The sequence below is a fragment of the Heterodontus francisci genome, chromosome 10 (assembly GCF_036365525.1).
Source record: "Heterodontus francisci isolate sHetFra1 chromosome 10, sHetFra1.hap1, whole genome shotgun sequence".
Taxonomy (NCBI): Eukaryota; Metazoa; Chordata; class Chondrichthyes; order Heterodontiformes; family Heterodontidae; genus Heterodontus; species Heterodontus francisci.
This window is the reverse complement of record NC_090380.1, coordinates 113,456,555-113,478,764: the sequence shown is the minus strand read 5'-3', so window position 1 is coordinate 113,478,764 and position 22,210 is coordinate 113,456,555. Positions and strand designations below refer to the sequence as shown.

General features: G+C 44.7%; 1 protein-coding gene across 8 annotated transcripts in view; it reads left to right on the top strand.

The window, feature by feature from the left end:
- The first annotated feature begins 8,725 nt into the window (after positions 1-8,725).
- usp25 (ubiquitin specific peptidase 25) overlaps positions 8,726-22,210 on the top strand; it is a 193,253-nt gene continuing 179,768 nt past the window's right edge. For 7 of the 8 annotated variants that reach the window (XM_068041275.1, XM_068041274.1, XM_068041273.1 and 4 more), the window contains exon 1: positions 8,726-8,807. In XM_068041275.1, coding sequence (XP_067897376.1) covers positions 8,766-8,807 — 42 coding nt within the window. In that variant the 5' untranslated portion in view covers positions 8,726-8,765. Of the gene's footprint in view, positions 8,808-10,405; positions 10,514-22,210 lie in introns of all 8 variants that reach the window. The other variant, XM_068041270.1, reaches the window with a different exon arrangement.

Here is a 22,210-nt window from a genome sequence, read left to right as displayed (position 1 = left end):
GTCGTTGGTGCCTATGTGGACCACGACTTGGGGCTGCTCCCCCTCCCCCTTAAGGATCCCAAAAACACGATCCGAGACATCACGAACCCTGGCACCTGGGACGCAACACACCAACCGTGAGTCTCTCTCTTTCCCACAGAACCTCCTATCTGTTCCCCTAACTATGGAGTCCCCAATGACTAATGCTCTGCTCCTCTTCCCCCTTCCCTTCTGAGCAACAGGGACAGACTCTGTGCCAGATACCTGTACCCCATTGCTTACCCCTGGTAAGTCATCCCCCACAACAGTATCCAAAACGGTATACCTGTTGTTGAGGGAAACGGCCACAGGGGATCCCTGCACTGCCTGCTGGTTCCCTCTCCTTCCCCTGACGGTAACCCATCTACCTACTTCTTTTACCTGAGGTGTGACTACCTCCCCATAACTCCTCTCAATAACCCCCTCCGCCTCCCGAATTATCCGAAGTTCATCCAGCTCCAGCTCCAGTTCCCTAACGCGGTTCTTGAGGAGCTGGAGTTGGGTGAACTTCCCGCAGATGCAGTCAGCAGGGACACTCTTGGCGACCCTTACCTCCCACATTCTGCAGGAGGAACATACAACTGCCTTAACCTCCATTCCCACTATTCTAAATTCCCAACAAATCTACGGAAAAACCAAAAAAAAAAGTCAAAACTTGTTAGGTTAGCAATCCGACGGACAGAACTTTTTAAATAAAAAGCTTACCTTATCAACACACCAGAGTCCTTTTTTTTTGGTTAGAGGAGGAGGGTGGGTGGGAGACACTACACGTGTAGTGTCTCGGGTACAGCCACCGCCCGAATATATGGTATAAAATGGAAAATACGGTCAACTGTTCTCCACCCGGGTGAACCAATTAGAACTGACCCCACTCTTTTGTTAATCACTGGACAACACAGAGGATGATATTGCTGAGAGGCTGCTGTAGATGGAAGTAGTCCGAGCACAGCAGAGGAGCACGGATGTCTGAATATTTAGACTGTTACGACCGAGGCGGGAGGAGTGCACTGTTAATTCAGTCCCACGTCTCCACAGGTCACAACATATTTTTTTTAATTTTCCCACTTGCTGAAACTGTCAATCAGACACATTATTTTTCCCCAGAATAGAACACACTAACCTGGTTTCTTTACTAAACAACAAAATTAACAGTTAAGTATAAAACAAGTCTTAACTAGTAACGAAAACAATATCACACAGATCAATTTTTTAAAAATCCAACATTAAATTTTTTAGAAGAATTATATAGAAATTGAATTAGAATGAGAATTTATTCTCAACGTTTTTTCCCTGCAGCTCAGGTCCTGCCTTACCCTCACCAACCCTACAGCTTACATCCTCCTCGATCATCCCCAATCCCGGAGTTCACCTCCTCTTCCTCTACCCTCACCCAGCTTGCAGCTCCTCCCTTCCCCACACCCAAAATTCAGCTCCTCTCCTTCCAGCTCCATCCCTTCCCCCTCTGCAGTTCTTATCTCTCCCCACACCCAAAATCCAGCTTCTTCTCCTCCATCACCCTGTTGATCCTCCCCCGTCCCTCCACCACCCTGCAGAACCTCCACCGTCCCTCCAACACCCTGCTAATCCTCCCCTCCACCCCTTCACCCTCCAGCACCTCCCCCTCCCCCACCAACTTCCCCTCCCTCCAATTCCTTCCCCTCCCCCATGCCCTTCCTTCAGCCCCTCCTCCACTTCCTCCCTGAAGCACCTCCCCTCTCCCTCCCTCTAGCTTCATTCCCCTCCCCCTCCCTGCACCTCCTCCCCCTCCCTCCAGCTATTCTCCTCCCCTACCCTCCAGCTCCTTCCCCTCCCTCCAGCCCCTTCCCCTCTGCAGCACTGGCCCCACCCTCCAGCTCCTCCCCTCTGCCAGCGCCTGCCCCTCCACCTCCCTCCATCTCCTCCCCTTCCCCACCCTCCAGCTCCTCAAACCCACTTCATCCAACTCCTCCCTCTCCCCTCCATCTGGCTTCCACCCCTCCCTCTCCCCCACCCTGCAATTCAGTGGATGAGAGGATTATAGTACAGCTACAACACTGGCATTTGCCCAGCCATGTGGAAACTTGCCCATGTATGTCCTGCACACAAAAAGCAGGACAAATCCAACCTGGCCAATTACCGCCCTATCAGTCACAATCATTGGTAAAGTGATGGAAGGTGTCTTTTGAAGTGCTATCAAGCAGCATTTGCTTAGCAATAACCTGCTCAGTGACGCTCAGTTTGGGGTCTGCCACGGCCACTCAGCTCCTAACCTCACGACAGCCTTAGTTCATGGACAAAAGAGTTGAGGTGAGAGTGACTGCCCTTGACATCAACACGGCATTTGACCAAGTATAGCATCAACGAGGCCCAGCAAAACTGGTCAATGGGAAGCAGGGGGAAAACTCTCCGCTGGTTGGAGTCATATCTAGCGCAAAGGAAGATGGTTGTGGTTGTTGGAGGTCAATCATCTGAGCTCCAGGACATCACTGCAGGAGTTCCTCAGGGTAGTGTCCTAGGCCCAACCATCTTCAGCTGCTTCATCAATGACCTTCCTTCAATCGTAAGGTCAGAAGTGGGGATGTTCGCTGATGATTGCACAATGTTCAGCACCATTAACGATGCCTCATCCTGAAGCAGTCCGTGTAGGAATACAGCAAGACCTGGACAATATCCAGGCTTGGGCTGATAAGTGGCAAGTAACATTCGCGCCACACAAGTGCCAGACAATGACCATCTTCAACAAGAGAGAATCTAACCATCTCCCCTTGTCATTGAATGGCATTCTGATCGCTGAATCCCCCATTATCAACATCCTGAGGCTTACCATTGACCAGACACTGATCTGGAATAGCCATATAAATACCGTGGCTACAAAAGCAGGTCAGAGGCTAGGAATCCTGCGGCGAATAACTCACCTCCTGACTCCCCAAAGCCTGTCTGCCATCTACAAGGCACAAGTCAGGAGTATGATGGAATACTCTCCATTTGCCTAGATGGGTGCAACTCCAACAACACTCAAGAAATTCCACACCATCCAAGACAAAGCAGCCCACTTGATTGGCACCCCATCCACAAACATTCACTCCCTCCACCACCGATGCACAGTGGTTGCAGTGTGTACCATCTACAAGATGAACTGGATCAACGCACCAAGGCTCCTTAGACAGCACCTTCCAAACCTGTGACCTCGACCACATAGAAGGACAAGGGCAGCAGATGCATGAGAACACCACCACCTGCAAGTTCTCCTCCAAGCCACACACCATCCAGGCTTGGAACTATATCGCCGTTCCTTCATTGTTATTGGGTCAAAAGCCTGGAATTCCCTTCCTAGCAGCACTGAGCAGCACCTCATATGGACTGCAGCAGTTCAAGAAGGAAGCTCACCACCACCTTCTCAAGGCCAGTAAGGGATGAGTAATAAATTCTGGCTGAGCCATCGATGCCCATATCCCATGAACAAATAAAAAGAATGGGAGCAGGAGTAGGCCATTTGGCCTGTCGAGCCTGCTCTGCCATTCCAACAGATCATGGATGGTCATCTACCTCTATGCCATTTTCCCCCCACTATCCTCATATCCCAGAAATTTATTATTTTCAGTCTTGAACATGCTCAATGATTGAGCTTCCACAGCCCTCTGGGGTAGAGAATTCCAAAAATTTGTTCTCCTCTCAGTCTCAAATGGCCTGTCCCTTATTCTGAGACTGTGTCCCCAGGTTTTTGACTCACCAGCCAGGGGAAACATCCTATCCACATTTACCCTGTCACCCCTGTAAGTATTTTGCAAGTTTCAATGAGATCACCTCTCATTCTTCGAAACTCTGGAGAATACAGGCCCAGTTTCCTCAATCTCTCCTCATACGACAATCCCCCCAGGGATTAGTCTGGTGATCCTTCGTTGCACCCTCTCTATGGCAAGTATATCCTTCCTTAGATAAGGAGACCAAAACTGTATACAATAGGGGCGGCACAGTGGCACAGTGGTTAGCACCGCAGCCTCACAGCTCTAGCGACCTGGGTTCAATTCTGGGTACTGCCTGTGTGGAGTTTGCAAGTTCTCCCTGTGTCTGCGTGGGTTTCCTCCGGGTGCTCCGGTTTCCTCCCACATGCCAAAGACTTGCAGGCTGATAGGTAAATTGGCCATTAGCAATTGCCCCTAGTATAGGTAGGTGGTAGGAGAATATAGGGACAGGTGGGGATGTGGTAGGAATATGGAATTAGTGTAGGATTAGTATAAATGGGTGGTTGATGGTCGGCACAGACTCGGTGGGCCGAAGGGCCTGTTTCAGTGCTGTATCTCTAAACTAAACTAATACTCCAGGTGTGGTCTCACCAAGGCTTTATACAATTACAACAAGACATCTTTACGCCTGTACTCAAATTTCCTTGCAATGAAGGTTAACATACCTTCTTAATTGCTTGCTGCACCTGTATGATAGCTTTCAGTGATTCATGAACAAGGAGACACAGGTCCCTTTGGACATCAACACCTCCCAACCTCTCACCATTTAAGAAATACTCTGTCTTTCTGCTTTTTCTACCAAAAATCACTTGGATCATTTCACACTTCTTCTTCTTCTTTGGCCTCCTTGTCTCGGGAGACAATGGGTAAGCGCCTGGAGGTGGTCAGTGGTTTGTGGAGCAGTCCCTGGAGTGGCTATAAAGGCCAATATTAGAGTGACAGACTCTTCCACAGGTGCTGCAGAGAAAATTGGTTGGCGGGGCTGTTACACAGTTGGCTCTCCCCTTGTGCTTCTGTCTTTTTTCCTGCCAACTACTAAGTCTCTTCGACTCGCCACACTTTAGCCCCGCCTTTATGGCTGCCCGCCAGCTCTGGCGATCGCTGGCAACTGACTCCCACGACTTGTGATCAATGCTACAGGACGTCATGTCGCGTTTGCAGACGTCTTTAAAGCAGAGACATGGACGGCCAGTAGGTCTGATACCAGTGGCGAGCTCGCTGTGCATTGTGTCCTTGAGGATCCTGCCACCTTCCATGCGGCTCACATGGCTAAGCCATCTCAAGCGCCGCTGACTCAGTAGTGTGTATAAGCTGGGGGTGTTGGCCGCCTCGAGGACTACTGTGTTGGAGATGCGGTCCTGCCACCTGATGCCAAGGATTCACCGGAGGCAGCGAAGATGGAATGAATTGAGACGTCGCTCTTGGCTGACATACGTTGTCCAGGCCTCGCTGCCGTAGAGCAAGGTACTGAGGACACAGGCTTGATACACTCGGACTTTTGTGTTCTGTGTCAGAGCGCCATTTTCTGACACTCTCTTGGCCAGTCGGGACATAGCAGAGGAAGCCTTTCCCATGCGCTTGTTGATTTCTGTATCGAGAGACAGGTTACTGGTGATAGTTGAGCCTAGGTAGGTGAACTCTTGAACCACTTCCAGAGCGTGGCCGCCGATGTTGATGGATGGAGCATTTCTGACATCCTGTCCCATGATGTTCGTTTTCTTGAGGCTGATGGTTATGCCAAATACGTTGCAGGCAGCCACAAACCTGTTGATGAAACTCTGCAGACACTCTTCAGTGTGAGATGTTAATGCAGCATCGTCAGCAAAGAGGAGTTCCCTGATGAGGACTTTCCGTACTTTGGTCTTCGCTCTTAGATGGGCAAGGTTGAACAACCTGCCACCTGAATTTGTGTGGAGGAAAATTCCTTCTTCTGAAGACTTGAACGCATGTGAGAGCAGCAGGGAGAAGAAGATCCCAAACAGTGTAGGTGCGAGAACACAGCCCTGTTTCACGCCACTCAGGATAGGAAAGGGGTCTGATGAGGCACCGCTATGCTGAATTGTGCCTTTCATATTGTCATGGAATGAGGTGATGATACTTCGTAGCTTTGGTGGACATCCAATCTTTTCTAGTAGTCTGAAGAGACCACATCTGCTGACGAGGTCAAAGGCTTTGGTGAGATCAATGAAAGCAACTTAGAGGGGCATCTGTTGTTCGCAGCATTTCTCCTGTAGCTGACATAGGGAGAACAGCATGTCAATGGTCGATCTCTCTGCTCAAAAGCCACACTGTGCCTCAGGGTAGACACGCTCAACCAGCTTCTGGAGCCTGTTTAAAGCGACTCACACTTATTCCTATTATATTCCATCTGCCATGTTCTTGGCCATTCACTGAGCCTGTCCAAATCCCCTTGAAGCCCACTTGCATCCTCCTTATAACTTACAAATTACATTCCCACCTAGTTTTGTGCCATCAGCAAATTTGGAAACATTACATTTGGTCCCCACATCCAAATCATTTATATAGATTGTGACCAGCCGTGGCCCAAGCACTGATCCTTGCGGTACCCCACTTGTAACAGCCTACCATCTGGAGAATGACCCGTTTATTCCTACTCTCTGCTTTCTGTCTGTTGACCAATTCTCAATCCATTGCAGTATAATACCCCCAATCCCATGTGCTCTAATTTTGTTTACTAATCTCCTTTGTGGGACATTATCAAAAGCCTTCTGAAAATACAAATACATCACATCCACTAGTACTCCTTTATCTATGCTACAGGTAACATCTTCACAAAAAACACCAACAGGTTTGTCAAACATGATTCCCTTCTCATAAATTCATGTTGACTCTGCCCAATCATATCATTATTTTCCAAGTGTCCAGTTATCTCATCCTTTATAATAGATTCTATCATTTTCCCTACTACTGATGTCAAATTAACAGGTCTGTAGTTGTCCATTTTCCCTCGCTCCCTTCTTTCTTAAATAGTGGGGTTACATTTGCTACTTTCCAGTCTGCAGGAACCCTTCCAGAATCTATAGAATTTAGCAAGATAAGCATCAATGCATCCATTATCTCTATAGCCACCTCCTTCAATACTCTGGGATGTAGCTCATCTGGTCCAGGGGATTTATCAACTTTCAATCCAATTAATTCTTCGAGTACTATCTCTTTATTGATACTAATTTCTTTCAGTTCTTCATTTTCACAAGTCCCTTAGTTCCCTAGTATTTGTGGGAGATTTTCTGTGTCTTCTTCCGTGAAGACAGACACAAAGTATATGTTTAGTCTCTCTGCCATTTCCTCATTCTCCACCTGCAATGGACCCACTTTTGTCCTTGTAATCTTTTCCTTTTCACATATGTAAAGAAACTTTTACAGTCCGCCTTTATCTTTCTCGCTAGCTTGCATTCATAATCTCTTTTCCCTTTATCAGTTTCTTGGTCCTCCTTTGTTGGATTCTAAATTGCTCCCAATCTTTGGCCTTACCACATTTTCTGGCGACTTTATAAGCTTTTAACCTAATGCAATCTTTAACTTTTTTTGTTAGCCACGGTTGATTCACCTTTTTGTTGGGTTTTTGTGTCTTAGAGGAATGTATATTTCTTGTAAACCATTTCTTTTAGCACTAACCATTGCCTGTCCACCGTTAAATCTTGTGATATATTTTCCCAATCCGCCATAGCCAACTTGCACCTCATACCTTCATAGTTTACCTTGTTCAGATCTAAGACCCAAGTTTCAGAATTAACTTTATCTCTTTCAAACTTAATGTCAAATTCCATCATATTGTGGTCACTATTTCCTAATGGCTCCTTTACATCAAGGTTATTAATTAGCTCTTTCTCATTATATAATACTAAATCTAAAATAGCCTAATCCTTAATTGCTTCGTCAACATAAACCATAAACCCATCTCGTACACACTCCAGGAATTCATCCTCCACAGCATTTGTGCTCATTAGGTTTACCCAATCTATATGTAAATTTATGTCGCCCATTATTACTGTATTTCCCATGCTACACGCAGGTCTAATTTCCTGATTTATACCGTGCCCAACATTACCTCTACAGTTTGGTGGCCTATAAACAACTCCCACCAATGTTTATAAAAGCAAAATACTGCAGATGCTGGAAATCTGAAACAAAAACAAAAAGTGCTGGAAAAACTCAGCAGGTCTGACAGCATCTGTGGACAGAGAAGCAAAGTTAACGTTTCAGGTCTGTGACCTTTCGTCAGAATGGATGTTCTGATGAAAGTTCTGATGCAAGGTCACAAACCTAAAATGTTAACTTTGCTTGTCGCTCCGCAGATGCTGTCAGACCTGCGTTTTACCAGCACTTTTTGTTATTGTCCCACCAATGTTTGCTTCCCCTTGTGGTTTTTTAGCTCCACCCAAACTGATGCTACATCTTGCTCCTTCATTCTAAGATCCTCTCTCACTAATGTACTGATCTCCCTCAATAACAGTTTTACCCCACCTCCTTTTCCCTTCTGTCTATCCTTCCTGAATGACGAATATCCGTGAATATTCAGTTCCCAGTCCTGGTCACTCTCTAACCATGTCTCCATGATGGCAATGAAATCATAGCCATTTACCTCTATTTGGGCCTTCAAATCATCCAACTTGTTGTGAATGGTGCATGCATTCAGATAGAGTGTCCTTAACTTTTTCTTAACATTATTTCTCATTCCCATCCGATCTGATACAATTTGAAGTCCCTTCCCCTCCCTCCAGCTCCTCCCCTCACCCTCCAGCTCCTCCCCCTCCCTACAGCTCCTCCCCTCACCCTCCAGCTCCTCCCCCTCCCTACAGCTCCTCCCCTTCCCCCCTGCTCCTCCCCCACCCCCTCCCTCCTGCTCTTCCCCCGCCCCCTCCCTGCAGCTCCTCCCCCTCTCCTCCCTGTAGCTCCTCCCCCTCCCCCCTCCCTGCAGCTCCTCCCCTCCCTGCAGCTCCACCCCCTCTCCTCCCTGTAGCTCCTCCCCCTCCCCCTCCCTGCAGCTTCTCTCCTCGACCGGCCATGACGGTGGAACAAAATGTTCTGCAGCAGCACTCGCAGAAGGTAAAAACCGTCGCCTGCTTCCCTTCGGGGACAAAAACAAACCTCTCCTCTCCCGACTTGTTGTAAATAATTACCCCGCCCTAAATCTTCCATTTTCATGAAAAAAAGTAAAGCCGCGGATCAGCTCTTCTTCAGTGGCCGGACCGAGGCACTTGTTTTCTCTGTCGCCTTTGCTACGCGAGCCGCCGGCTTCGGGCCTAGCATAGCAACAACAATAACAATTCCAATACTATATCCATTGCCAAATGTGCTGAGATTAACCCTGGAGCAGATGAGAGGTTTTCAGGGCAGTGGAAGTTGTGTGTTTTAAATCTGGTTGATAATGAAATTGCTTTTTTTTGTCTGTGTCTTTAATAATGTTATATTGTAGCAGGTTGGGCAGCAGCTTATAGCAGGTTGTGGCTTGTGTGTTGTGTTTACTTTGGACATTGTGTTGGGATTGTAACATTTCTCCCGTTCCCTTCCTTCAAACTTAGCCCAGTGTGAAACCCATCCCATGAGAATGGATATTTATAATGTCTGTCTGTTCTATACATGTGTATATATTCGCCCTCCTCCAAATCTGGCTTCTTGCCTCTCTGACAATCACCTTCAGTGGCTGTGTCTTCACCTGTTTGGTTCCTAAGGTGGAGAATTCCCTCCCTAATTCTCCCCACCTCTCTCCTCCTTTAAGACGCTCCTTAAAACCTACTCCTTTGACAAGCTTTGGCCACCTCTGGCACCGTCAGATTTTGTTTTGATAATGTTCCTGTGAAACACATTGGGATAAATGTATAAATGCAAGTTGTTACAGTTTGTTTCTGATAAAGCAACACAAAGTCCTGAATTGCATTGTGTGTCGTCTGTATGATGTCTATTTTTGGTTGAAGAGCACGAGATATTTCCTTATTTAATGCTGCACTGTTGGAGGTGCCATCTTTCGGATGAGACGATAAAGTGAGACCCCCTCTGCTCTCTCAGGTGGAAGTTAAAAGATTTCATGGCATTATTTCAAAGACGAATAGGGGATTTATTCCTGCTGTCCTGACCAATATTAATATCTAAGCCATCGTCACTGAGACAGTTTATCACTCACATTTGTGGGAGCTTTCTGTGCACATGTTGGTTGCCATATTTCCTAGATTGAAGCAGTGACTACACTTCAAAAGTACTTCATTTGCTGTAAGGCACTTTGGGATAATTGGAGGTCATGGAAAATGCTGCATAAATTCAGTTTTTTTTAAAGTTACATAACACATTTTTGAGTTATTTCCCTATTGAACATCGATAAGTGATGAATTATAATGTATATTTTGTGTATGATCTTGTATATTTTGTGTGTACTGTTATATAACACACTCTTGACATATTTTCCCATTGAGTTATGATGTTGCCCTGGATTTGAAGGATGACAGAGATGCAGCTTTTTACATGCTTTTATCTTTTGCTTTTGATTTTTAAAAAAACAGATATTGTAGGTGTTTTTATCTCTTGCCTATTTCCTTTTGATTCAGGGATGTTGGAACTAAATCCCAGACTTTGAGTGAGGACCCATGTTTATGCAGAATTCTGCTATCAGTTGCCCTTTTTCTGATGGAATTCATGGATTTTTCTTCTAGGATTTATGGATTGCTCCTCTACACAGTGGCTTTGGAGACTTGAGTGTACACTGAATGTGTTGAAACTTTTCTGTTGTCTATCTTAAAGTCGGCTGATATGTTTTACTTGTAAGTTTTGTGCACCTTTCTCTTTTATCCCAACTGAGATTGTTCTTGTGTGAGCTTCGATATTATGTTTGATGGGTCGTAGGATGCAAAAAACGTAAGCCGTCTTTAACGTAAAATACTTCAAGCCGCTTTGTGAATAAATCAGTTAGTAGTACAAGATATAGAGTTGACCAAAGTAATGCTTTGAGGATAAAAGTAAAATACTGCAGATGCTGGAAATCTGAAATAAAATCAGAAAGTGCTGGAATTACTCAACAGGTCAGTCATGCATCTGTGGAGGGAGAAACAGAGTTAACGTTTCAGGTCTGTGACCTTTCATCAGAACTCATTCTGATGTTCTGATGAAAGGTAACAGACCTGAAATGTTAACTCTGTTTCTCTCTCCACAGATGCTGCCTGACCTGCTGAGTAATTCGAGCACTTTCTATTTTTATTGATGTTTTGAGGAGACTTTCAAAGGTGGTGAGATATGTTTCGGGAGGCAGTTCCAGAAGTAGAATTGCGATGGCTGAATGCTGTTGGTGGGGAGAGGGTTGGAGAGGCAGCAGGGGGTTGGTGTGGATGTGTGATGGAAGCCAGAGTTGAAGGACTGTATTGCATGGCTAGAGATAATGTCGAACAAGGTCATAATGGAATCTGTAAACAAGAACAAGGGAATTGAAGTTGTTGCATTGGGAGTGAAATCAGGAATCAGTTCTTCGCACGAAGGGGAGCAGAGATCTGGAACTCTCCTCCAAAAGGCTGTGGATGCTATGGATCAGTTAGAGCTTTCATGATTGAAATTGATAGATTTTTGCTAGGTATACGGAGTAAAAGCAGCTAAATGATCTTGAGGCACAGATCAGCCTTGTTCTAACTGAATGGCAGAGCAGACTTTAGGGGCTGATTGGTCTCCTGGTCTTATGAGATACGGAGGGAGTAGAGGTCAGCAAAGAGTGTGCTGGCCTCAATGTGGGATAGGATGAAGGTGACGAGTTTTGGAAAAGTTGGAATTTATTTAGGATAAAACTCAGGAAGTTATTGAGAAGCTATTCAAGAGGTTGGACTGGAGATGTTGAAAGGGCAGTAAGAATTTCAGTGGCGGTAGATATTGGGCAGAGGCTTAGGTCAGCATTGTAGTGGAGGTGGCAGTAAGAGGTCTCAGCCTTATGGGTTTTGAAGCTTGACTCTGTTGAACAGGACACTGAGCTTGAGAGCCACCAGGGTGGAGTTGGAGCAAGATCATGTTCTACTGTGGGAATTACCACATGACGTCAACACATCTACTTATTCCACCAGGAGTCACTGAAAGACTTGACTTGCATTTTTGCATTTATATAGTGCTTTTCAAGATCGCCCCAGGACATCTCAGAGTGCTTTACAGCTAATGAAGTACTTTTGAAGTGTAGTCACTGTTGGATTGTAGGAAACGCGGCCGCCAATTCATGCACAGCAAGCTCCCACAAACATCAATGTGATAATGACCAGATAATCTGTTTGTGTAGTGTTGGTTGAGGGATAAATATTGGCCAGGACACTGGGGATAAGTCCCCTGCACTTCTTCAAAATAATGCTGTGGGATCTTTAACATCCAACCGAGGGGGCTGACAGGGCTTAAGTTTAACATCTCATCTGAAACACTGGATCGAGATTCGGAGTGGAACCTGGGTTTTGAGGTTATTTGTAGTGCCTCTTCTGCAACCTTGGCTGAGAATGCAGACATTAGCAAATTCTAGTTTCCTGCACTGTGCTGAGTTACCTGTAGAGTGGCGGCAGAAGTACTTTGACACCTGGGTTAAGGAGGCATCGAACCATCCATGGTTTCTGCTCCAGTTGGTGAGGTGACAAAGCTAGCCAGTACCTATGGGTCATGTACAGTTATGTATGCTTGGACATACTTTATAGCGCAAATTTTGCAGATTGTGAAGAACTTGGCAATTAGGAAGGCAAATGGTATGCTTGCCTTTATTGCAAGAGGATTTCAGTACAGGAGCAAAGAAGTCTTGCTTCAATTATATAGAGAATTGGTGAGGCTGCACCTGGAATATTGTGTGCAATTCTGGTCCCCTTGCCTGAAGAAGGATATACTTGCCATAGAGGGAGTGCAGCGGAGGTTCACCAGACTGATTAATGGGAAGGTGGGATTGTCATATAAGGAGAGATTGAGGAGACTGGGCCTAAATTCTGTGGAGTTTAGAAAAATGAGAGGTGATTTCATAGAAACTTACAAAATTCTTAAAAGGATAGACAGGGTAGATACAGAAAGGATGTTTCCCCTGGCTGTGGGGTCTAGAAGCAGGAGACACCATCTCAGAATAAAGGGCAAACCATTTAGGACTGAGATGAGGATGAACTTCTTCACTTAGAGGGTGGTGAACATTTGGAATTCTCTGCCCCAGAGGGTGGTGGAAGCTCAGGCACTGAGTAAGTTCAAGACAGAGATCGATAGATGCAAATGGCATCAAGGGATATGCAGATAGTGTGGGAATATGGCATTGAGGTAGACAATCAGCCATAATCTCGAATGGCGGAGCAGGCACAAGGGGCTAAATGGCCTACTCTTGCTCCTATGTTCCTAACTTAATACAAACCACAGAGGTTCAACTGTGATCTACAGTATAGGAGGGCATGTTAGGTGATGTGGAGTACATACTATATGGCACCCACCACAACAGTATTTTAAAGATGGGGCGGTGCTCATTGGATATATAACGGTGGTTGTCAGGCTCACGGCCTTGGCAGTATGTGATAACATGATGGGCCAGGTCATGGATACAGAAACATCTGCAGCCAGAGCTGTTAAATTCTAAATTCTAGACATATCCTTGGTTTTTTTGGACTGAAATTGCTCCAGAATTTAATCTTAACCAGAACAACACTAAGGAAGGGTGATGTGTATCTGGATTGATTAACTTTATAGAAATTACCACTTTAAAATATCTTTGGTCCTTATTTTTGAATTGATGCCTCTCGTCACTTGAAGGACTGACATTGGGTTTCACAGGCATTGGCTGCCCTCTGATAGCGACAGCACATGACCAACATCTGTTGTTCCCATTGGATGAGTACCAGTAAGCTCTTCAACCAAAAGGGCTGTGCATCCTGCTTTCACCTGATGAATTTGCATGCATGCTGTCCAGAATAGAGGGGTCACTGAGTTAATCAGGAGTACAGCCATTAGCTGGTCTTTCCTGTCGCTAGCTGAAGGATGCAGAAGCCTATTATGCACTAAAAGGTTTCTCTGCTGAGATTAGCTAACTCAGCATGGGCCAGGAATCACATGCGGGACCTCCCTGCTTTGCTTAGTTCAGTGTTGCATTGTGTGGTGCCTTTAGCCACTGGGTTGAAGAACTGCTATGTGAACAGATAGCCATGAAATTTGGTGTTGATGGAACTGCAGTGCAGCTCAGGGCTGCTGACTTGGAAGTGAAATTGTGCAACTGAAGACATCGAGTTTGAATGCTCATAGTGACTAAGTATACAATCCGGAATGATTTTAAATTGATTCACCAGTCTACTGATGTGTATGAAACTCAATTACCAGCTGATAAATGTTAAATCAACAGCTAAATTCAACAGCTTCTCCAGACCATCAACTATTTTCAGCCAGATGTCATAGATCACATGTAAAGCCTGGATAGATTACATAGAATTTACAGCACATTTGACCCAGCTGGTCTATGTTGGTGTTTATGCTCCACACGAGCCTTCTCCCAATTTACTTAATCTAACGATATTTTGATATCATTCAATTACTTTATCTAGCTCCTAATTAAATGTATCTATTCTATTTGCCTTAACTATTCCATGTGGTAGCAATTTTCATGTTCCTACCACTCTGGGTAGATGATGTGCTACAGTACATTATTTACAGTCCACCAGCATGATAGTTTGTAATCAAAACCAGTCCAAGCATAATGTATACCAGTAACACACCCAACTGTGCATGTGTGTGCATCTGTTATATTTGCTTAAGAAAAACACTTATTGCCTTATCACATCTCTGCCAGGTCTCAGTGTTTTACATGGAATGAATTGTATTGGAGAGTTACGTTTGTTGTGTGGTAAACATGGTGGTCATTTTGCACATGGTTAATTTACACTGACAACAGTGAAGTAAATAACCAGTTCATCTGTTTTTGGTATTGGTTGTGAGATGTGTGCTGATGTGTGAGAATGTTGGTCTTCAAATGGTTCTATAGGAAGAAGAAAGACTTGCCTTTGTACGATGCCTTTCACCACCTCGGGTCGTCCCACAGCACTTTACAGCCAATGAAGTACTGTTGAAATGTAGGAAACACGGCAGCCAGTTTGTGCATAACAAGGTACCACAAGCAGCAGCAGTCTGTTGTAGTGATGTTGGTTGAGGGATAAATATGGGATCATTAATGTTTTCCTGCATCACTGGAATAGGTGGAACAGGTCTTTTATTTTAAATATAAAAACAGAAAATGCTAGAAATACTCAGCAGGTCTGGCAGCATCTGTGGCGAAAGAAACAGAGCAAAAGTTTTGGGTTGATGATCCTTTGTCAGTGGATTCTGATGAAAGACCTGAAGCTTTAACTCTGATTTTCTCACCTCAAATGCTCCCAGACCTGCTGAGTATCTTAAGCATTTTCGGCTTTTATTTGATTTCCAGCGTCTGCAGTATTTTGCTTTTGTGCAGGTCTCTCTTTTTTAACACTCATATCCAATTGCAAACAATGTCCCACTCATTGGACTTTCTGACCTCTATTGATTTTGTTCCCCTCAGCACATCGTAATCAAAATCCTCCTTTAGCCTCACTCCTCCTTACCCTTGGAGGCTTATCTAGCCCTGTATTGCTAGTGCATCCTTCTGTCTTCCTGCTCTAGTGTGCTATGTGTTTCTCCTCTCCTGCTCCATCATTGGTTAAAGAGCCTCAGCCCTCACTCTCTGAAACTCACCTGCCTTGCAACATATCTCCGCATCTTCAAAGAATGCCTTACAAACCAGCTCTTTGACCATGCTTTCAGCCTCCTTTAATGTCTTTCCTCCTGCAGTCTGACCCCTCGCTGTAAAGTTGCTTTGGGACATTTTGCTAAGTTAAATGTACTTTATAAATGAACTACCAACTGAATGCCTTAGTTAATCTGGCAGCATCTGTGGAAAGAGAAGCAGAGTTAACGTTTCGGGTCAGTGACCCTTCTTCGGAACTGTTCTTTCCACAGATGCTGCCAGACCTGCTGAGTGAATCCGGCATTGTTTTTGTTTCAGATTTCCAGCATCCGCAGTATTTTGCTTTTATTTTGCCTTAGTTAATCTGATTGAGGGGTTGAGATGGTTTGTATACAGATGCCTATCGAGCTGCCTCGATAGCTGGGTGTTTAGTAGGCTGCTGATCCTCTATTCTCTACCCCACAGGGTTGAGGATACTCCATCATTGAATACGTTTAAGACTGGGATAGATAGATTTTTGGTCTCGCAGGGAATCAAGAGATATAGGGAGCAGGCAGGAAAGTGGAATTGAAGCCCAAGATCAGCCATGATCGTATTGAATGGCGAAGCAGGCTCGATGGGCCATGTTGTTTACTTCTGCTCCTATTTCTTGTGTTCTAGTGACCCATATAGAACTGTACTGAGTTAACTGATTGGAGCTGGGCAGTAATAGGAATGCTATAGTCACAGAATGTTACAGACATAGCAACAGGAGGAGGCCATTTAGCCCTTTGAACCTGTTTCATTATTCTGTTGGATTATGGCTGATCTAAACCTTACCCATGTATTTGCTTTAGTTCCATGTCCCTTTATGCTCTAAGGCAACAAAATTACATTGATCTCAGTCTTGAGCCAATATCCATAGCTTTTTGGGGGAGAGACTTCCAGATTTCCACCACCTTTTGTGTGTTGAAGTGCTTCCTGATTTCACTTTTTCACTTTTGTATTCCAGTCTCCTTCAGTTAAAGGCCAACATTCCATTTGCCTTTTTGTACCTGTGCACTACCTTTTAGTAATTAGTGTACATCGATACCTAAATCCTTTCCTCTGCCACAGCTCCTGTTGTTAAGAAAATATTCCGATTTGTCTTTCTTGGATCCAAAGTCGATGACCTCACACTTCCCCATATTGTATTCCATCTGCCATAGTTTTGCCTACTCACTTCATCTGTCTATATCCTTTTGTAACTTCCTGTTTCCATCTACACAATTCGGTATGTTTCCCAAATTAGTAGCATTTGTAAACTTGGATATATAGTTCTATTTTACCATTCAATTCAGCATATATGATAAAAGGCTTGAGGTCCCAGTACAGATCCTCGGGGAACGCCACTTGCCATCCTGACAGTCGGATCTCATTTTTCCCCTTTATCCCATTTCATGTCTCCCACCTTTCAACCAATTGCCAATCCATGTCACAAGGCAACCTCTAACTCTATGCACTTTTGTTTTTTACTTGTGTGGAACCTTATCAAATGCCTTCTGAAAGTCAGTGCAGACTACATCCACAGACACTTCCCTAACTACCATGCCAGTGACCTCTTCAGAAAAACTCAGCTACATTAGTGAGACGTGCCCTACCTGTCACAAATCCATGCAGATTCTCTCTGATCCGCTCATAATTGTCTAATTGCTCAATCATTCTGTCTGATAAATTCCAGTAATATCCCTGTAACATACTGGAGTGATATTGCTGAAGTATGTAATGATCTGGATTGCCCCTCCCTCCATTCTTAAAGACTGGGTTCCCGCTCTTGATTACTACCCAGTGATTGTGTATATCCATCCAGCTCAGTCATTCAAAGCACCTTGTGTTTGTCTGTGGTTGTTGCACATGTTCCATTCCTACATAACATCTTTTGGTATTTATTTAGTATTTATCCTATTCTGTTCTTGTACTTGCACCAGGTGCTCACAGATGGGGTATGAGATCTGAGCTTTTATTTTTGTAGTTTGTGACGAGAGGATTATAATATGATATTGATTGAAAATGTATGCCTCAACCTATTGTGGAAAATAATCCTTTTCCATTCATTCTCGTTTTAAAGAACTCTATGGGAGCAGACTTGCTGCTGTTCTCCTACTTCCTATTGCAGCCTTCCCATTACCTTAGCGGAGTTAGCAGCTGGAGGTCTGTTCCTGGCTTTGTTTGCCAAGTGCTGCTTTACACCTCTTCCGACTGAGACTGTGTGGGCGATCTGCTCTCACATGGCAATGGTGCCAGCTCTGGCTCAGTGGATAGTGCTCTCTACTCTGAGTCAGAAGGTTGTGGGTTCAAGTCCCACTGCAGAGATTTGAGCACAAAATCTAGGCTGATAGTGCGACACAGAGGGAGGAGCAGGGGAGTTCTTACCCAGTGTCTGGCCAATGCTTGTCTACTGTCTACTAGAATAGGTCTAAGAAGTGATTGGTCCTTATTGAGTTCTTTATTTTTCTATGCTCCTGTAACTCAGTCTTGGCTCAGTAGTGGCACTTTTGCCTTTGAGTCAGGAGATTGTAACCCTTTCTGGGGTGCAGTTTCACAAGCACCAGTTTTCCTGTGGTACCATGCCTCACTGGCCAGTCCAGGCTCGTCTGAGAGAGTCAGCAACTTGCATTTATGTAGCACCTTTAAAATTAGTAAAACGTCCCAAATTGTTTCAGAGAAGCCTAATTGAACAAAATTTGGCACTGTGCTACATAAGGAGATGTTAGGGCAAATGACCAAAAGCTTGGTCAAAAAGGTAGATTTTAAGGAGCATTTAAGGAGAGAAGGGAGGTATAGAGATGGAGAAGTTGAGGGAGGGAATTTGAGAGCTTTGGGCCCAGGCAGCTGAAAGCATGGCTGCCAATGGTGGTGTGATGAAAATCGGGAATGCGTAAGAGGCTAGAATTAGAGGAGCGCAGAGCTCTCGAAGGCTTGAAGGGCTGAAGAAGGTTACAGAGATAGGGAGGGATTGAGGACATGGAGGGATTTGAAAACAAGGATGAGAATTTAAAAGTTGAAGCATTTTCACCATGTGCAACATCACAGGTCAGTTCTTAATGACATCCCAGTGTGCGTGCTTTCCAACATGGGTGCCTGGGAAAATGATCAGGACCAGCAATGCTGACTAGTTTTTCTCTCTCAAATTGAGAGGTGCAGCGGACATCTGTAGCATCCCCTGATTGAGATAAACCAACTCAGCAATCCAGAGGCCAAACATGGAATCTTATGTATGGCTGTGTTGTCCTTTGCCTTTAACAACTGCGCCACTGGAGGGGCTTCCAGATATTATTTTGCCCCATTCTGAGTTTGTCTAACTATGTTTCTCCTCTGACTGAGACTGTGTGCGGGCGATCTGCTGTAATGGTGCAATTATGTAATTGTGTCGCACACTTGCTTCTGAGTCTGAAGGTTGTGGGTTCAAGCCCCAATACAGAGACTTGAGCACAAAAGTCTAGGCTGGCATTCTAGTGCAGTACCGAGAGAGATAACTAGGAAACACAGATTTTAAAATAATTGGCAAAAAATTCAGAGAGGTGCAGATGAAACTTTCTTTTTATGCAGCGAGTTATGATGATCTGGAATTCACTGCCTGAAAGGATGGTGGAAGCAAATTCAGTAGTAACTTTCAATGGGGAAATTGTATAAATAGTTGGAAAGGGAACATTTTCAGGGCTGTGGGCAAGATTCCCTCAGCTGTGCGGCCGCACAACCTCCTGGAAGTTCCCATGCAGGCCGAGCACAAGTCGGCCCCTTTGAGTTACTGTGCATGCGTTGCCATGCAAAAACATTTAAAGGGCCCATGCACTTAAATAAGTAGGCCACGTACAACATCAAAAAAATTAGAGGGAACATTGGCTGTGGGGAGTGGGACTAATTGGATTGTCCTTTCAAAGAGCTGGCACGATGGGCCCAATGGCCTCAGATGATATATGTTATGACAATTATTGTTTCAATGATTGTACTTCCTACCCTTCATAGTGTTTGATATCCCCAATCCATGCTGAGTTGGACGACTGAAATCAGTGCTGTTGGGACTGGAAGGGGAGAAATTGGGCATTGGTTACACTTCCGATGACCATCCATCCAACAACAACTGCTGGAAAGCACCCAAGTGCGTGGATGTTGGGTGAGGACATCGCCTTTTCTCTCCTGTAGATATTGTCCCCTTCCTCCGTGTCAGCAAACCTCTAGTATCACATCGTAGAATGATCCAACACAGGAGGAGGCCAGTCAGCCCACCATGCCAGTGCCAGCTCTTTGAGAGAACTATTCAATTCGTCCTGTTCCCCATGGCCCTGCAGATTTTCCCTCTTCAAGTATTTATCCACTTCATGTTGAAAGTTACTATTGAATCTGCTTCCAGCCTTTCAGGCAGTGCATTCCCAATCACAACATCTTATGTCGCCTTTGGTTCTTGTGCCAATGACGTTCAGTCAGTGTCCTCTGGTTACTGACCAATCATAGAATATTACAGTCGGAAGGATGCCATTTGGCCCATCATGTCTGCTAGCTTCTTGAAACAGCTGTCCGATTTAGTCCCACACCCTAGCTTTTTCCTCATAACCTTGTAGATTAGTCCTCAAATACATGTCTAATTGCCTTTTGAAAGTTCCTATGGAATTTGATTCCACTCTCCTGCCAGTGAAAACAGATTTTGATGGAGTGAATAAGAAGCAAATGTCTTGATTTTATTAAATCTCCTCTTCACCTTTTCTGCTGTGAGGAGAACAATCCCAGCTTCTCTACTCCCCGCACAGTTGAAGTCCCTTCATCCCTTCTACTAAGTGGCTGCTGTTCATCTGTGAGCCCAAGGTGTTTGACAGACTATTCTTCTGTGTCAGCCCTGTTTTTTTTAACTGTGGTCCACATAGGTGTTCTTCTGGTTGGAATCAAAACGTGAGGGATGGTTGACTGCAGATATTGTTGTCAATTCTTTCCTCCTTGTTTCACCACTCCAAATGCTGAAGCAGCTGAGAATAGTATAGGCCAGGATCTCAAATCTGGGACCTCTTGGTGCCATCTTCAGTGGTGCATTTGGTGCCAAAGGTCCGTAAACAAACTGCATTTGTGGCCTTGCTGTTTAATGTGTATTTGCTACTTTGTACATTCTGGACCGATGGAAATGGTCTTTTTAATTAAATAGTTGCAAGTCTAATAATGTCGTTATCACGTGAGGTTATATTGTTGAAAGGAGTGCGAGGTCTAAGATTGAGGATCTTATAAAACTGTGTGATTTCTCTCCCTATCATCAGTTAGGAATGATGTATTTAGTTTTGAACAGACTAAATTAACAGATATGTGTCTGTATTGCAAGCTTCATTCTCTCTCTGTAAAGATAAATCTCATTTCAGCTTCTCCTGCCATCTTGGAAGTGAAATAAATAGATGCAATTCCGAAAGAATTTTATTGATTCTCATTTTGTAATTGTTAATTTATGTTACAAATTATACAATATACTCTTTTCTACCTGTTCTTTCTGTAAGTGCTGTGTATAGCCTGTAGCCCTCCAGTACCCATTTTCCATTTGTGAACGTAGATTATTCTATACATGGGGGGGAGGGAGGTGGGGAGCGCAGAAGGGGTGTCGCACGTCAGCCGGTTATTGCCCTCTCCTAACATCTGTACCGACAGTGCTTACCAGTGAGGGTTTCTGGATGGTCATCAGGAGCAGGACAATGGCTGACTTTCTTCCCTTCAATGCTCCCCCCCGCCTTCCCCCGCCCAAACTCCCCTCTTGGGAGAGCAGAGGAAGAGTAGGCCCTTCGAGTCTTCTCCACTATCCAGTAAGATCATGGCTTATCTTCTACCTCCGTTCCACTTCCTACCTTAATCCCAGACCCGGCCAATTTTCCCACAGCAAGCTCCCACAATCAGCAAGAGGTAATGACCAGATAATCTGTTGTGATATTGGTTGAGGAATAAATATTGGCCGAGAGCACTTGGGACAATTTCCCTGCTTTTCAAATAATATCCACCAGAGAGGGCTGTCAGGGACTTGGTTTAACGTCTCATCCAAAAGACCATGGACAAGGTCATTTCTAACTCGCTTCCTTATCTCCATTACCATCCACATCTGCATTGTTAACTTTGACCCTTCTACTCACATCTTCCACTCTGCCCTGACAGCCATCATTATATCAGTGCTTGCATTGATGTGCTCAACAGTAACCTTGCCTTTGACATGCTCACCCTCACCCTAGACTGTCTTCCATCCTTACTGCTCCCTGGGACCCATTACCTGTCTTAGTGACTTCAAGCCCAAGAGCCACAGTCCTGCGTGCACGTCACTTACAATCCCTTGTGGTACATCAGCCATTTTTATGACAGTACCAGCAATTCCTCTGTGTGCGTCCAGCATTTCCTACTATTCCATGATGATTTGGGTATAGAGGCAGTCCCAACCTTCCCTTCACTGCAAGTCATCTTGCGTTTCTTGACTCAAAGTATTTACAGCACTGAATCAAGCTATTTGACCCTAACAGATCCATGCCGATGTTTATGCTCCACATGAGCCTTCTCTCACCCCTTGTTATTGAACCTCATTAACATATCCTATTCTTTCTCCTTCACATGCTTACTTAGCTCCCTCTTGAATGCGTCTATGCTATTCCCCTCAAGTACTACATGTGGCAGCAACTTCCGCATTCTAACCGCTCTCTGGGTAAAGAAGTTTCTCTTGAATTTTCTATTGGATTTATTAGTGACTATCTTATATTTATAGTACCTTGTTCTAGTACCGCTGGCAAGTGAAAACAACATTTCTACGTCTACCTTATCAAACCCTTTCATAATT